Here is a 17,858-nt window from a genome sequence, read left to right on the forward strand (position 1 = left end):
TAATCAATAAACACAGCAATAAAACCGTTTCTGTTAGAGGTCTTTGTTGCGTGTTTCGTTGTATTATCCACACTAACTCCTGCTTACGGGGTCGGATCCCTCCTGCACCAGTCGAGGGGCCCGTGTTACTAATGTTAGGGGTGCATTCATTATTCTAAATATCATACCGCTGTTTTTATAAAAGATTAAACCGAGCTCGATTTGACAGCAATACTGCATTGCATTTCAGAATGAGTTTTCTTCTTGACTGATATTATGCTGTAGCTAAGGGTTTCAAATCTACTCCGCTGTTTTTGCTAGCTTTAGTACCCTCTATCGATGTTTCGATCAGCTCTTTTTAAAATGCACTCTACACGACTCGTTACAGGTCGTGGTTTTAAACCCAGGAGCCCAGATTTAAGAAGGGCTACTTCATTAACCAGCCGTACCAAAACAAAACGTTACTGCAGCGTGTCATGTAACCATCCTGGATAACGCCTTCAGCCCGAAGCACCCAGAGACCAGCAGCTTGAATTTCAGGGATTTCCTCGCTAACATGGTAACAATCGGTCCGTGTTTATCAACACCAACGAGCACCGTGGATATTTCACCTGAAGGAATTTCCTCATGTCTTGTAATTCACTGCAGTGTCGCTTTTCGTTCCCCACCTGCAGAAGCGCGGTTGGTATTTTCCCCATTCGGAACTTCCACATTGCATCTATGATTATTATTTATTTATTTGAGCGGGATTTCCCTTTTAACTTTTAAAGGGATTTGCTAAGCCTGGCTGAGCCCTTAAGAACCGCGTGCAGATCCAGGTAACACTCACAGGTGTGGTACCAGTATTAGCATAACAGCCTTTTCACAAGCCCTGCGTTGTTCTGCTGTGACCGTTCAGTTTCCCATGATCGTTATTCCTCTAATTCAGAAGATGCTTTTCTCCCGACATGGCATTATAAGCTCAGACAGAACGGGGTGAGGTTCAGGACAGGAAGTCCCTGGCCATACTGCGTGGCACACACACCAGCGTTTGGTGACAATTCATTTGAACATTTTCCATATATATATATATATATATTATATATATATATACTAAGTGAGTGTGGGGTACAATAAATGAATCGTGAACGAAAACAAAAGCTTAACAGCGCCCCCTCTTTCAATCGCTGTGGTGGAGAGCCGCAGTTAAGAGGCGGCGGTGTTCCCTTCTTCTTACAGTGACAGTGGAACGGCATTACTGGGCAAACAGGAGTTCCGAACACGCCTTCTTATCACTGGCTCTGCAAAAGAAGAGGCTGCATTGCATTTGAATCCACCCCTGCTGAGACACGCTTAGCCAGTGAAATAGAGCCTGCAGCTTCATGAAGGGCAGGGTATTACATCATGCTTTGTGCATTCTGTACAAAAATGCAAAGTGTCTCTAATAAGACAAGCTGATCACAAGCTGCATGCTCTGGTATTAGCATGTGCCATATATATATATATAGATATATATTATAATATATATATATCTGTAATATTATATTATATGGTAATTGATGGAGCTACTGCCTAAAGCTAACATCCCATAATTGACAGAGCATTTACAATGCTTTGAAAAGGGCCCCCTGTGTTTCCCGTGATCTATAAGACCGATGGTTTGAAAGGGTTTGTAGAATCCTTCGTGGAGCCCAGTCCTACCAGGTCTCTGCCAGTCTGCACTCCAAGGATATCTGCTCTTCACAATTCCGCTGTTGTTTTTTTTAAAGGGTTTCTAGGAAGCTGTTCAGCTTTTTTACGTCACGTGGGAGCGCTTGGGAGTAATTGACAGAATTTCATGTCTCTTGTGTTGAGTTTTTAAACCAATACAATAAAGAAAACTAAGGACATGTGAATGGTGAGATTGTCTTTAGCAAACAAACATTTGAGTAGCGTGCAAACTCTCACATGTTCACAGAGCTTTGGTTGAAGCGTCATAAATGGAGCTTTTCCGTCGCCCATCTGTGACAGATTATAAAGTTTTACTGGAAGATAATATTTTTACAACAGCTATTGAAATTAACAAAAAGGATTTGCAGCCTTGTAAATTTACCCTAAAGCTTTATAAATCAGATGTGAAACACTGAGTCATAAACATTTACAAGTCCTGAACCAACAAAGCAGGATTTACAGCAACTATCCAAGAAGATATCAACAAGGCAATACTGGAATTGCAGTGTGAAAACATGAACTGTTACAGTGTTAGCTACGCATTTACCACTGTGACTGCAACGCAGGCTGCGTCCTGAAGAAATGGTGCTTTGACATCATTCAATAGAAATCTTCCAGCATTATTGTGCACAGTTACAGTGTTTACCGTGTAAATCTGTTTGCATGATATAACCCAAACCCACTCTGATACTGTGCATTTACAGCAAAAAGATTCACACATGAAGTGCATTGCAACTGTGCACAGTAACACTGTTATGATGTGTAGGCACCAATGCAGTTACTAAGTAACCACTATGTCAATACACAGTACTCAGAAACACTTAAAATTCTACTAATTTCTGTTTGTTTTCTAAACCATCTCTTTGATCTAAACATTGTCCAGGGTTTTATATAGTCGCTGGGTTCCCAGTCGACATCTGTTCCCAGTTCTTAGCTGGTCAGCAGTGGTTGCTGGAATTTCGTATTGCACATTGGTAGGGTTTTCAAGAAGCCTGTCTGTACTGTGTAGCATGTGTGTCAGATCTGAGCTACCTTCATTCTGTCTTTCTCTAACAGCTCTGATACTGACCTGCCCTGGGTCTGAGATCCCCTGCAGAGACCAGCAGTCAACTCAGGGCTGAACCGAGGCTTTCAGAGGTGTGAAGCATCGCAGGAAGGTTTCTGAGCCCCTGCACCACCTGGCCCTCATTCCAAACTCATCTCCAGTTAGATGCTTTTAAATAGTGGAATTCAAGTGCCAGTTTACTAACACAAGGAGCTAGTAAAAAACAAGCCGTTCTATCCACTGATGACACTTACTTGCAGGGGAGCAATTTTCTCACGTTTAGAGCAGCTTCTTGTTATATGACAGAGCTGTAAATACACATGCCACCCCTTTGCTCAACAGGGTTAGAGATAGAGAATGCGTCAAAGACGGAGTCACACACATGAGAACGACGCAGAGTAAATATCCTTGATTCTCTTCAGTAATCAATAAACCATAAAATGCGTTTGATACCCCTCGCTGTCCTATCTTATCTCACTGCATGTCCATGCTAATGTTGTGATTATATCTATGTGTATATATATATTTTTTGAAAGGTCTGTAAATAAAAGTGTTATATGTTGTACACTGTAAGTGTACCCCGCAGGTCCTCAGAGTCTCTGGGACACCTGCAACTCAGGGAGTATCTGCTGATAAACTTGACATCAATCAGACGCTGTCGTCCTGGGCTTCCACAGTGCAGAACAGGCTTCATGTCTTTAAAATAACTTTTATTTGGTTTTGCATTGTAAGATTAGCAGAGTATGGCCCACGGGTTGTATTTGAATGTTTAATTACAGAATAAAAAATAATACATGACTTTATTAGTCACTGAAGAAAACATAAAGACAGGGAACAGCTTTTAAAAACACGCTCAAGCTCTGAGGTGCGGCTGGACTCTCCAGGTGAATGCTGAAAGCACCTAACTGCGCGGCAGAGAGATCCTGTTTTTCAAGATCTTTCAACAGTTTACCAGCTTTTCAACGTATCCACCCCTGCTTCATTGTCAGTAAAATTCCTGTGTGGGCCAAATATTCCTGCACTTCACAGCTGGGCAGGAGACAAGTACAGGTTTCAAAGACAGGCAACATCCCTCAATCTTCCCTCCAGAACCATTTCAACACCGGCGTGTCGAACCAGTGCCGGCCGGGCTGTCCATGGGGGCCCTTCAGCCGCGAATTCACCTAGAATTATAGGATTAAGAAAAAAAAAATCTATACAAACATCATTTTGATCTTTTATTTAACATCATGTAATGAAATAAAAACTACAAAATGGTATCGCAAAAGTCTACCGGAAGCCATAACAGTAGTACAGTATTCCATGTTAGATTGCAAAATGTCACAATTTTTCACAAGAATATGGAAAAATGCAAAGTTTTTCACAACATTTCAATATGTTAACGTAACATTATTCAGCAGGTTCCATTCAACTTTATGAAGCTTGATTGGTTTGTTCTACAGGGTGATGCAGCACTGTTGTCCGTACCTGTCCATTAGCAGTCTGTGGCAGGTGCTTCTACCTGTGCAGAGGGAGGCTCAGTGTCCCCCTCCTGTACTGAATAGCAGTGCTCAGTGTCCCCCTCCTGTACTGAATAGCAGTGCTCAGTGTCCCCCTCCTGTACTGAATAGCAGTGCTCATTGTCCCCCTCCTGTACTGAATAGCAGTGCTCAGTGTCCCCCTCCTGTACTGAATAGCAGTGCTCAGTGTCCCCCTCCTGTACTGAATAGCAGTGCTCAGTGTCCCCCTCCTGTACTGAATAGCAGTGCTCAGTGTCCCTACCTGTACTGAATAGCAGTGCTCAGGGTACTGAATAGCAGTGCTCAGTGTCCCCCTCCTGTACTGAATAGCAGTGCTCATTGTCCCCCTCCTGTACTGAATAGCAGTGCTCATTGTCCCCCTCCTGTACTGAATAGCAGTGCTCAGTGTCCCCCTTCTGTACTGAATAGCAGTTCTCAGTGTCCCCCTCCTGTACTGTACTGTCTTCCACATGCAGCCCAGCCCCAGGTATTAACCACAACATGCAGCTCTCCCATTGTTTACACTGGCAGCGAGAGCGCTCTTCAAACACTGCTCCTGAATACAAAGCCTTTAGTTGCTCTGGGTTGGCATTGTGGTTTGAAACACTGTCCTGACATCCCATGTGTCTGGAAAGTACCCTGCAGTTGTTCAATACAATACAATAAGGGGATCATTATTACCTGACTGATGGCAGCAGAGAGGGAGTTACCAGGGTCTATAGACCGGTTTAGTTTGCCAAATCACAGGTGGGTCTTCCTATTACAGCAAAGTGCCGTTGGGACCCCACTGCAACACTTTTATGAAGCTCTTGCACGTGGATCCCCCGAGCGGCTGACCGGTTAAAGTCTGCCGTGGGGCGCAGGGTGAGTCATGCAGTCAGGAGAGCACAGGTTTGGATTCTGGCTATGAAAAGTTGCCAGTCTTAGTTGGGGATTCCTCAGTGAGAGTGCATTGGCTCTGGCGCCCCCATGAGTTTTGGAGGCCCAATCATTAGTGACCACTAAAAAAAAAAAAAAATCCTCCGTACTAGCCCGGCGCCCGGTGAGCTCAATCAGACAGTGCAGGCTGGCTCTGGCCCTCCAGAGGCCAGTGGCTCACTGACCCCCGCTCTGGAGCTCCTGGGTGTAAAGTGGCATTAGGACCAGTATGACCAGTTGAAAACCAGTAGGTGTTAGTGCTGGTCCTCGCTGGAAGGTCTTTGTTTGTAACACCCAATGCTGGCCAGTATGAGCTCCAGGGAAAGCCTGTTCAGTTTCCCTCAGTTCTCAGACACAGGGAAACAGGTTTGGAAATACCCGGGAGCCTGTCTCAGCACTTGGCAGTTTATATTTAAATCACCCATATCTGGGTTTTTTTTTGTTTTGTTTTTTTTTTAATCTGATTTGTAAGAATTAGAATTCAAGTGCTCTGTGTCCCATCGCTGTTTTCAATCTCACCAGACTCCAGTCTTCCACAGACACCTTGACTGGCATTGAAAATTCACAATCTAAAAGAAGCATTGCATATTATATTGAAATAATACTGAAGTGGGGCTGACATTATCCACTTAAAATAAGACAACCAACAGAAAATCTTAAATAAACTAAAGACAACACCTTCCATCAAATGTCTCCAATAACTGTGTATTTACATACTAGTGACTTATTAAATACACGTGTGCATCATGCATACTAACACTGTAATTATGTGTGTTATAATGTACTTTGCATGATATAACTCTAACCCTGACCCTAACTCCAAACCTAATTCGAAACCTTTTCTGATACAATTCTGCACTTACATATATCAGTCAAAAATATTGTACACATTAAGTACATTGTAACTATGCACAACAACATTGTAATTATGTGTAAGTACACATGTATTTACTAAGTAGTAACGACTATGTAAATACACAGTAATTAGAGACACAATGCAAAGTGTTCCCAAAGCTAAATACTTCAAGATAAAGACGCCACGTGCAAGATCCTTGCTTTTTGTGACCAAATCAACTTTCTACCAACCAGGCTGCCTGGAAGGTTATTATTTGTTAAATTAATTTGCTGAAGTATCTCTAATCAGAGCCAAACACTTTTAGGGTTTGCTCGTGGTTTCCATTTTAATAGAGTGGTTGACAAGGAGGCTGAAAGAGATTGATAGTGACACTGAGAGAATTGCTTCAGTTTCTATAGGAATGATGGCATTTATCCAGCAGTCCAGCTGAAGAAATGCACGTTCCTTACAGATCTATATATCACATGCCAAGGACATAAATAAGACATTCCAGGTGCTAACATGGGACTGTCATGGCCTCAGCCCCCAGCTTTGTGCCTGTATCAAAAGCATGCAGAAAAGACTCCCCACAAAGTCATGAATCAAGTGCAATGACCATGTTGTGGCCTAAACAATACCTTTGAAAACCAAAAGGGGAATTTAAAATAAACTTGAATTTAGTTCAAGCCACATGGAGGAAGCAGCTTCTTAAAATAGGGAACAAGTGTCTCTGAACTGGCTGGCCACAGAAACTCAGGGTTGTTGGTCTACCCGAATGGATTAGACATGGGAAGATTGAGGCTAGCACACAAACCCAGCCTCCGTTTAATATGATGCGTTCTATAAGCATGAGGATGTCAGGTCCAGGGGCTTCCCTTGCAGACAGCATGCTGCAACAAACCCTTCCACAGAAAAACGGGCTAATAACGAGTTGCAGTAAATACCAAGGAGAATCTGGCCCAAAGTCTTTTAAAGTGATGATGTTAGAGAAGAGGCAGAAGAAACAACACACACACACACACACACATATATAAAAGTGTGCACTTGTGCTTCCTGGGCTCTTTGAAGAAGTTTGGGTCTCAATACAATCCCTGCAGTAGATGTGCTCATTGATTTCACACAGTATGAGGTCACCCAGGTCCTGATAGGAAGACCAATCCTGTATAATTGACAGCTCCTCTCTCTCTCTCTCTCTCTCTCTCTCTCTCTCTCTCTCTCTACAGAGGCATGCAGCTATTTAAGTTGATGAGATTCCAGTGGGCTGCAGTGATTCGTGTGTTTCTTTTGTGAGGGTCTTGTATTAAATTGCTTCAATGAAGTGACGCATCCTGTTTAAAAGATTGTCAGTTATCACGCTGATCGAGTTCACTGACTTCTAAAGTGCAGCCAGGGAATCAATTAAGACAAATTCATGAGTTCAAGATCCAGAAATGTTCTCCTATCTATCAGCCACAAGTCTGAACACTCGAAGTGTTTGAAACTCTGCCAAGGCTCTCTGTTGAGAACAGAGGGACGATGGCAGCTGCAATGCTGGGGCTCCTTTGTAGCGCAGCAGCAGCTCAATTTATTGGTTAATGGTTAGTTAGTATAGTAAGCTATTTCTAAACACATACACAAATAAGATAAAGCTGTTCAGCATACCTCAGGTCCCTACTATCGAGGGCTTCATTCACATTGGGTTTGAAGACAGTACTGCAGTAATGTTCAGCAAATAAAATGGTTTCAAAAGACAGGAACAGGCCAGCTACTGAAGGGAATAAACTGACTTCATCAAACAAACTCTTTATCTCGCCTGCCGGCATATATAACACACACAAAGTAACATAATACATATACTGTACCCATACATTATGAATAACAACTGATAAGACTCATTAACAGCTTCCTAACGTCAGCTCAGATAGGACTGTGCACAGCCAGTGTTTATCAGTTTACAAGAAACATGAAGATTTCACACAGGAATGACAAAATGGTTGGGGTTGGGGTTGGGATTGGGGTTGGGGTTAGAGTTAGGGTTGGGGTTGGGGTTACAGTTAGGGTTGGGGTTGGGGTTAGGGTTGGGGTTGGGGTTGGGGTTGGGGTTACAGGGTTGGGGTTGGGGTTAGGGTTAGGGTTGGGGTTGGGGTTGGGGTTGGGGTTGGGGTTAGGGTTGGGGTTGGGGTTGGGGTTGGGGTTGGGGTTGGGTTTTGGTTTGGGGTTGGGGTTGGGGTTGGGGTTGGGGTTGGGGTTGGGGTTGGGGTTGGGTTTGGGTTTGGGGTTAGGGTTAGGGTTGGGGTTGGGGTTGGGGTTGGGGTTGGGGTTAGGGTTGGGGTTTGGGTTTGGGTTGGGGTTTGGGGTTGGGGTTGGGGTTGGGGTTTGGGGGTTGGGGTTGGGTTTAGGGTTGGGGTTGGGGTTTGGGGTTGGGGTTAGAGTTAGGGTTGGGGTTGGGGTTGGAGTTGGGTTTGGGGTTGAGGTTGAGGTTGGGGTTGAATATACAGTGAAGTAAAACTGACTGCATTAGTTTAGAGCATCTCTTGCAACTGGTCGATTGCTCTTTTTAATCCAGCTCATCTGTGTGCTCAGTAATTGCTACCCGTTTCACTTGCTGCAATTCCATGCTGAGTCAGGGATGAGGCATGATAAATACACCTAGACAAAACAAAGAGCTTGAGTCAGAACTTCAGGCAACACAATTTAATACTGCAGACACTTCGAATTCCTCTGGTTCTGTTCAAGGATTAAACACCTGAACACAAATTGCTTTATTATTCTCTTTAGATACACAAGGAACTGAGCGGCACTTCAAACAGCTACTTCTTAAAGCACAATTGAGAGCGACTCCAGTGAGATGCACATCTAAACTAAGCCCAGGTTAAAGCAGCACTATGATTGGAGCACAGCTGCAACAAGTTCTCAAGTAAAACACGACCCTGCCTTTTAATCAAAGCAATGGCTACAGTACTGTACAACATCTTTATCTGGTCCTGAAAGCATCCCGCAGCATTTCAGAGGACTGCAGAAAGCAACATGCTCCTCCCATTCAAACCAGAGAGGGATTTTCAATGAGATCTGGGTTGCTGCTCAGTAACAGAGAGCTCTAGGATACTCTGAAAAGAGACAACAGCTGGGCTAGCATTTTACAAAAGCAATTGCAGCAGTACCATGCATCCAGCTAGAGTGGAGCCCATTAATGGAGCCAGAGATGCTCTGCATTGCAAGGGACCGTTTTCTCCACACAGCCAGTAGTGGGGAGCAGACGCAGCTCCTGTGCTGGGCTCATCGGATGCACATCTAAACGAAGCCCAGGTTAAAGCAACACTGTGACTGGAGCACGGCTGCCACAAGTTCTCAAGAATGGCAGAGGAAGTGAATATCAGGGGACATGTGGATGTTCTGTACATTTCAATTGAAACTGGGATCGCGCTGGCGTCAGTCTTGGGTAATATCCTGGTGGTTCTGGTGGTGAGAATAAACCGTGCTCTGAGGGACACAACCTTCTGCTTTATGGTCTCCCTGGCTCTGGCTGATATCGCTGTAGGTGTCCTGGTCATACCTCTAGCCATTATCATCAGCCTTGGATTAAAAACTCAATTCTACACCTGCTTGTTCTTCTCTTGCCTGCTTCTGATCATCACACAGAGCTCAATCCTGTCTCTGCTGGCTATAGCAATAGACAGGTACCTGAGAGTTAAGATCCCAATAAGGTAAGGGCTCTGTCTGCCTGCCTGCCTGCCTACCTCTCTGAGTGTCTGTCTGTGTGTCTGCCTGCCTGCCTGCCTGACTGTTTCGAAGCAGACTGGTATTCATGAAACTAGTAGGCTATATCACATATTCTAAAATGTACTCATAGCTCACATCCATGATATACTGAAGCTATTAAGTTATTAAGGAAAAATCTTGCACGCTTATATTTCCACCTTCCTATTCAATATAAGAAGTCAGTAGAAGTTCAATTTAAAACAATATTTATTTTGGGACATAATAAGCCAAACTTTTGTGTTGCAAACAAAACTGTACATATGAATGAATGCTGCAAGGCAGTGCAAGCCCAGCTTGGGTAAAGAGTATATCTCAGCACTGAATCTATGAACTGTCTGAAAGTGTGCCTGCAATATATCAATGCCGATCAATGGCTGAGAAAGCTTTTAGGTTAATTAAAACCGATCCTGTCCTTGAGAAGTGGACCGCTTTGCATTTTTGGCACAATCCAAGTCATTTTCCTGATGAACCACTTTGAATAAATCAGTAAAGGGAAAACTATTTGTCACAAACTATTTGTTTCAAGATATTAAATTTTTGCTGCAGTATAAGAAGTATAAGCCCCGTGTTTTAGCTTTTGCTGAACAGCCTGGCCCCAGACCAATGCTACTCATGGGGCGCCCTTCAGTGAATTAGGCTGGCAGTATCCTCCTCAATGCCTGATGGAGCTCGCCGGGCGCCTGGCCAGCAGGGTACACTGTGGCACAGCGAGGTGATGCCGGCCCTCACAGTCCTTCCTTCCTAAAGCCCATGCCTGTTTGCAGCTGTTCTACAGTGAGATGTTTTGTAAGCAGCATTGTGTAAAATGACTGTGCCTACAGCTTATTCCATGTAGTTCTCTTTTGTAATTGTGTTGTGTTCTGTCAATAGGTACAGCACAATAGTCACCCAGCAAAGAGCCTGGAGAGCTGTCTGCCTCTGCTGGGCTTTGTCAGCCGTTACTGGACTGGTTCCCATTTTCGGATGGCACAACCGAGAAAAGGTGGGCGTGGACGGAAGGAATGCCACGTCCGGGAGCATCGTGTGCCGGTTCACCACCGTCATGAGGATGGATTACATGGTGTACTTTAACTTCTTCGGCTGGGTTGTCCTGCCCTTGACGATCATGATCGGGCTGTACGCCGAAATCTTTTACGTGATCCGGAAACAGCTGAACAAGCGGGCAGAGGCGTCCAGCGACTCCAGCAGCAAATACTATGGCAAGGAACTCAAGCTGGCCAAGTCCTTAGCCCTGGTGCTCTTTCTCTTCACTGTCTGCTGGCTGCCCCTGCACATCATGAACTGTGTTCATTATTTCTGCCCCACATGTCACGTGCCTAAGGCTGCCATGTATATCGGCATATTCATGTCCCACGCCAATTCGGCTGTCAATCCACTCGTGTATGCTTTCAGAATAAACCGCTTTCGAAGAACACTGCTTCAGATCTGGAGAAGGCTTCTTTGTAAAAGCACTGACCCAAGCCTGTGCAATGTTAGCCCACCGGCTGTTGCAGAGAAGAAACTGGACCAATGATTACACTATGTAACACAATTTTTGTTCCTGGGTAGTAAGTGTTATTTCCTAATTGCTTATGCCTCAAAAGTATAGAAAATGGCTATTATTCCCCACAAACTTTGCTTTTGTGACCAGCACAGTGATATTTCAAAATATCACTATTTCCAATGGGAAAACGGGCAAATGTGTGTCTTTTCGTTCACATAAAGTCAGAAAAAAACAACATATGAATCCAAATTAACATGTATTTATACTAAAGTAATACAAAAATGACTACAAAAGATTTAGAAGCGAGTAGTTTTTCGAGATTTACGATTATACTGTAAATACAGTATAATCGTAAATCTTGAAAAACTACTCACTTCTAAATCTTTTGTAGCAATTAGGAAATAACACTTACTACCCAGGAACAAAAAAATAAAATAAATTGTTACACGGTGTTATGAATTCTGCACTACGGCTTTTATATACCAGTGATGTTTGTAAAAGCAAAAGTAGGAGATGCAAATTCTGATGGCTTTGCAAAGACCTAACACACACACACACACACAAACATGCACACACACAAACATGCACACACACACACACACACATACACATGCACACACACACACTGACACACAGAGACACAGACATGCGCACACACACACACACACAGCACACGGAGACATGCACACACACGCACACACACACACACACTGCACACAGAGACATGCACACACACACGCACACACACACACAACACACACACACACACACACACACACACACACACACACACACACACTGCACACACACACACACACACACACACACACGTACACACACACACACGTAGAGTATAGCATTTATTTTATTTGCATTCTCTTAAATTTCAAAGCAAGTCCTTTTATAAAGAGATGCTGCGTATCTTGTCTTTCATTATGGAGAGTCTGTCTCTATGCATTGCCCTGCCTGTGTGTTCATGTACCGAGAAGGTTCATATTGTAACATTGTAACAAAACCACCAGGTCAGTAAAGCTAGCTCACTGCCATCGCAGCCTAATGGGGGGGAATAACATGAATACAATCATTAAAGACTCTGAAGCTGTGAATCTGAAAATCATTCAAACTACATTTCAGTCAAGCAGGTTAAAGATTACTGAAGCCCTTCACTTTCCTTCCATCGGGAAATATTCACCCCACATTAAGACTGCGGGTTCACCAAGACTCTGCCAAGTCAGACACCTACTAAATGACTCGGCAGCAATTTACAATTTTTTATTTTATTTGTTAAATGCCCAGCATCAGTTGAAAGCTCTAGCATGCACAGGGCAGCACGTGAACAAAATGCTTCTGCAAAGCAGAAAACAGTGCTTTGTGTGCAGTGCAACACTGCCCCCGGTGGATAACAAATAAATACTTCACTACTCTCGCCTCTAGATGTCACTGCTGTGTTCCGAGTCCAATCAAGCACGGAATTACTGCAGATCACTGCTGCTGCATTGAGGCAGCTCCTTTGTAAAACCAAAAGGTCTTAACTGACCTAAAAGTACTGCTTGTAGTGCACAGCTCTGGCCAAAAGTGTTGCATCACCCTATAGAAGGAACACATTTTGCTTCATAAAGTTGAATAAAAGCTGCTGAATAATGTTACGTTAACATATTGAAATTACACACCGCTTTGTAGCTTTCCATATACTTAACATCTGAAAAACTGACAACATTTGAAAAACGTGACATTTGGAAATCTAACATGAAAATCTGTACTAATATTGTGACTTTTTTTTTTGCTGTTGTTGCCATATCATTATGTAGTTTCTAAAAATATATAAATTATATATATAAAAAAACCCACATCCACTCTGTGCAATCTGCTAACAGCTTGAAGCGCAGAGCTCGTACTTGACTGAAACGGTATTCAGTCACGCCTCATACATACACTCACATTGTGCCAGTCCGCCACTGTTCTTCTACTCAGAGTGGAAACACGCTAACAGTAGACTATGCCTGCGCTGGAATGTATCAAACAATGCCCAGGCATGTCTGTGTACGTGTTTAATCACACGGTTATTAAGAGCATCGTTCTGCCTGGCTGCTCCACCGAGGGGGCCCATGGCTAGGTAGGGGAATTAATTTGAGAAACTGAACACATTTGAAGGCTGGTGCTCCTCATGGAGATGCAGGCTGCACTGCACAGGAGGGGAATGCCCTTTATCAGAAGACATTGTCTCCACCCCTTGAACGGCTTCTTGTCTGACATCAACCAACCAGCTGCTTCCCTTGTTGACTGACACTCTTTCAGCCAGTAACACGCTATGACCCAGAATACTCCTGAGACGAAATGAGCCTGAGCAAATTCTCTCAATGTCCTTTTATGGCACATCAAAACTATTCCATCTGTCATGTTCAAGTACCCTCTTCAAATCCTACGCCTACGAGCAAATCAGATTCCCAGGGTCCTATATGTAGTGGAACTCGTGAAGTGCCTCCCCATGGTATATGCCCAGATAAAATCCTCAGAGGTAAACAAGTTGTCGAGAAGCCACGCTTGGCTGGGCACTCATGGAGCCAGCTGAATATTATCAGGCGCTGTTAGCATTCCCCCGGAGCTCTAATCAAGGGCTTCACGTTGGTGGAGGCTTGATAAGAGTAGCCAAGAGAAATCAGACGCGCTTGAAGTCCCCTCGTGTTGCAGAGAAGAGAATTCAACCTAATTAAAAAAAGTGTTACAGGCAGCGTTCACTGTGACTACAAGCTTGCATCACTGGGTGGTGTGAACTTCGCCCCCAGCTGATAGCGTGTGAAGGATCTCTTAATGGTCTTGCGTGTGCTAATGTCACGCGTATTCTTCTTCTTCTTCTTCTTCTTCTTCTTCTTCTTCTTACAGCAGGTCCCTCATGCAAGTAAAAAAGTAAACAATTAATTTAGTCGTTTATCATGCAATTGCAGGAGTGATACGCGTCATCGCTCTGGTCTCGGGCACGAGAGGATGTAAACAGCAGATCAGCCTGACAGATATCACCATGGAAACTCGTTTCTGTTCGCAGTACCAGTGGGGATGAGAAGACTAGACGGTGCTTCACCCACAACACGCAAATCAGATGAGTACAAAATAAATCCAGAAATAGATAAATATCGATCAAATCAACCTCTGAGCTTTGAAACGAGAGTCTTTCAACGTTTATATATTTCAGGGGTGTCCAGCAGATGGCGCTGCCGCATTAACAGCGTGTTTCAGTGTAAACGTGTATCTCTCAGCCAAGCTATATTGCGCAGCAGAGCTGTTAAACTCCTGGTCTGAAAGAGCCGTTCAATTTAAGCCAGTTAATGGCATTATAGTATTTCCTGGGTTTCACCCATTCCTAGCTTTTTTTTTTTTCCAGAGCATTGAGATCATCTATTCAACACAATCACTGTTGAGTCTGACTCCTAATTTCAGTGTAGCTTTTGATATTTGTCTGACTGTTTGGTATTGTGGACAACTTTAGAATCCCTGATATCACAGGCGATGCCCTTGTTAAATGAATATTTGATTCGAAGCTCGTATGATATCCTAGTGTAAGTGAGGTAATTCCAAGTCAGTCCTGTAATATTACAGGGAGTCAGCAGTTTGAGTAATAGCAGGATCAATATTGAACATCTTCTGATGCATACTCCCTTTATAAGATTGTTTCATATCATTAATTATCGAACACCTTGATGCCAAAAATGAACTCCTCTGTACTGCTGTGAATGATGAGCCTGTGGGTTTAAATAATTCCAAAATAACCAAGCTTTTATTAACTCTTTTAATAACATGTTTGTTAAAACTGAAATTGCTAAACTGTTTATCAAAAGGATTTTTATTTGAAACGAAGAACAGCTTTCGAACTTCAAATTTGTTTTACTAATTGCATGTGTAAATCTCTTTGAAGAAAGACCGTTCATCTTGATACTGCAGGTTTGCAAACCATTTCATTGTCTGAAAGCATCTCAGATACACCATCAAAGACTGGTTAAACATTTAAACAGATCTGATCATTCTGAGTCTCATATTTCTGTTGCATTACATTGTAAATACTGTTTAAAAAGATGTGACGATAAAGGGCTGTCTATACTTGATCATGTCTACTTTAGACCTATTTTAAAATGTTGGCAGCATACATTTCCTTTGAAGTGATTGTCTTCTCAAGCTTTGCTTGTTCGTTTCTCTGAAACCTTGGGACTCTTATAACACACGCAATTGCAGGCTGTTGTAACGCAGCGTGTGTGACGGCTCTAGCGTGGTGTGTAGGGTGAGTCAGCAGGCTGTTGTAACGCAGCGTGTGTGACGGCTCTAGCGTGGTGTGTAGGGTGAGTCAGCAGGCTGTTGTAACGCAGCGTGTGTGACGGCTCTAGCGTGGTGTGTAGGGTGAGTCAGCAGGCTGTTGTAACGCAGCGTGTGTGACGGCTCTAGCGTGGTGTGTAGGGTGAGTCAGCAGGCTGTTGTAACGCAGCGTGTGTGACGGCTCTAGCGTGGTGTGTAGGGTGAGTCAGCAGGCTGTTGTAACGCAGCGTGTGTGACGGCTCTAGCGTGGTGTGTAGGGTGAGTCAGCAGGCTGTTGTAACGCAGCGTGTGTGACGGCTCTAGCGTGGTGTGTAGGGTGAGTCAAGGCAGCACAGGTTTGTGTTCTGGTTAGTGTTTTTCATTTGGCTTGGCCATGGAATCTGCAGATCTCCTGAGCTGTAGAGATTGCAGCTGTGAAGATACGATGAGAATATATCAAGAAATGGAAGTGGTTAAACATCAGTAAGAATCTTCCGACAGTCTAGCAGAGGAGAGGACATGTTCGCACAGAGAAGATGTGTGCATGTCAGCCCAATTAGGGTTCAAAACATTTGCTGTTTAGCTCTGCTGATGGCACGAGTTGAAAGGCTTAGGGAGGACTGTCAAGAAGCAACTTGAGCTTGGCCTGGATGTCAGTGAGATCATGGCATGCTAGTCGCCCTGGAAACGCAGGAGTATTTACATGCTTTTTCAGATCTAACTGCTTATTATGTAATTAGCAGATCTTTTAAAGAGCAGGTAACGTGTGAAGCTACAGCAATCTCATGGCACCCGTAATTAGAAAGAACCCGCTTCATGAGGAGTGGGGGGGGCTGGGACTGATGAGCTTGATTTTTAATGTGAAACAAGCTCACTCCAGAGCCACGCTTTCACCAGCCTCTTCTCCCTGCGCTCCATAGGGAACTGCATGGCCTGAGCCAGTAGCATCCATGCAAGTTGTTAAGATCAGTCACAACGGGACGGTTGGATGAACAGAAATGGAGACTGAAATATTATCAGCCGTCGGGGTAACATTCCACCCTGAGCCCTAATCACGCTTCGCAATCGCAATCTCCGAACCTGCATCACAGGCGCAGCGGCTGCAAAGAGAGGTCAGGAGAGGCTTTGTATAGAATAACAGCTTTCGTAATAAAACATGTAACCAATGCACAGGATGGTAATGAAAAACACTGAAGACAATTGCTTTCTGCAACAGGCAGCTTATTTGATATCTTGTTTGATAATATAAAAAAAACATTGTGGTATATTTTCAAAGGGCTTGCTTCAGCCTTATCTTTTAAAGAGAGAAATCCAAACCAAAATGCTGTGTGATAGAACTGGAGGACTTTTAAGCGCTCGGCTGTAGAGCCTGGGAGGAGACGTGAGAGAAAACAAACAGATGTCTCATGAGCACAACTAGCTCTCTCGTGGTCACGAGATCCTATGATAATCCATGAGATCATATGATAATCCACGAGATAGTAAGACGTGCACACGAGATATATCTTTTTTCTCTCGTGTCCCCTCCCGGGCTTCCTGCTCAACTGACTGGAAGTTTCAGAGTTCTGTAGCGTTAAGGTTTTACAAATGTGCCCCATATTTTTTGAAAAGGAAAGAGAGATTTCTGACATTTATCTAACCTACAAAGTTTATCCCCATCAGAAACCTGTAACAAATCACTTCTGTACATCCAACAGTAAATGATCCTCTTATCCAGTGAAGAGGTATTTGTTGTATTTGTTATTTTTCAATATCTTGAGGCTTGTGTGTGTCTAAGCCTCTTTATAGGTGTACTAGCTGCATAGTGGTACTGGGAAGTAATCAAACCTCAGAGTCTTTTAGCTCCTGGCTCAGTTGAATGGAGCGCCTGTTTTAAGGAGCACAAGTAGCTTCAGATGAATTGGAGTTTAGGTGTGCTCAGATACCCCCTTTGTGTCTTGAGGATCGCCTCTGCTTGTTTAAAGAGGAGGGCTGCTCTTTGATCAGGGTTTCAGGGAAGTCTTTTCCTTTTACTCTTAGTGGAGCTGGAAACCCAACACTTGCACAGTTGGAAAGCGGTGCCCCTGTTTCTCCTTGATAATGTGTTTGGAAGCTGTGTTTGGTAACAGGGCTGAAGTCTGCCTTTGTTCCTCACAGCCTTTCTGATAGTTTTATAAGAAGTTTTTTTTACCATGCATTTCCATTCTGAAGTGTTAGCGGACACCCCTTGACTGTAAAAACATTCTCTTGATTTGCTGATCCATTAAAAAAAAAAAACTTTTGGAAAACGTTCCGTATTTATTTCAATTGACAGAACAGAACATTCTCATCGGAGGCTTGTCTCCAGCTCCTTGCTGAAGCAGTGTTCTTGAAACCTGTCTAGGAAACCTGCTTTGAGGATCTCTGGGAATGCAG

At 43.6% G+C, this 17,858-nt stretch overlaps 1 protein-coding gene across 1 annotated transcript; it reads left to right on the forward strand.

Moving 5' to 3' along the window:
- Positions 1-9,061: 9,061 nt before the first annotated feature.
- LOC121300293 (adenosine receptor A1-like) lies at positions 9,062-11,240 on the forward strand. The gene is made up of 2 exons (XM_041228802.1): positions 9,062-9,648; positions 10,574-11,240. The coding sequence occupies exons 1-2, from the start codon at positions 9,299-9,301 to the stop codon at positions 11,214-11,216; spliced, it is 993 nt and encodes a 330-aa protein (XP_041084736.1). The 5' UTR covers positions 9,062-9,298; the 3' UTR covers positions 11,217-11,240.
- Positions 11,241-17,858: the final 6,618 nt, after the last annotated feature.

This window comes from Polyodon spathula, chromosome 25 (assembly GCF_017654505.1).
Source record: "Polyodon spathula isolate WHYD16114869_AA chromosome 25, ASM1765450v1, whole genome shotgun sequence".
In the NCBI taxonomy this organism is placed as follows: Eukaryota; Metazoa; Chordata; class Actinopteri; order Acipenseriformes; family Polyodontidae; genus Polyodon; species Polyodon spathula.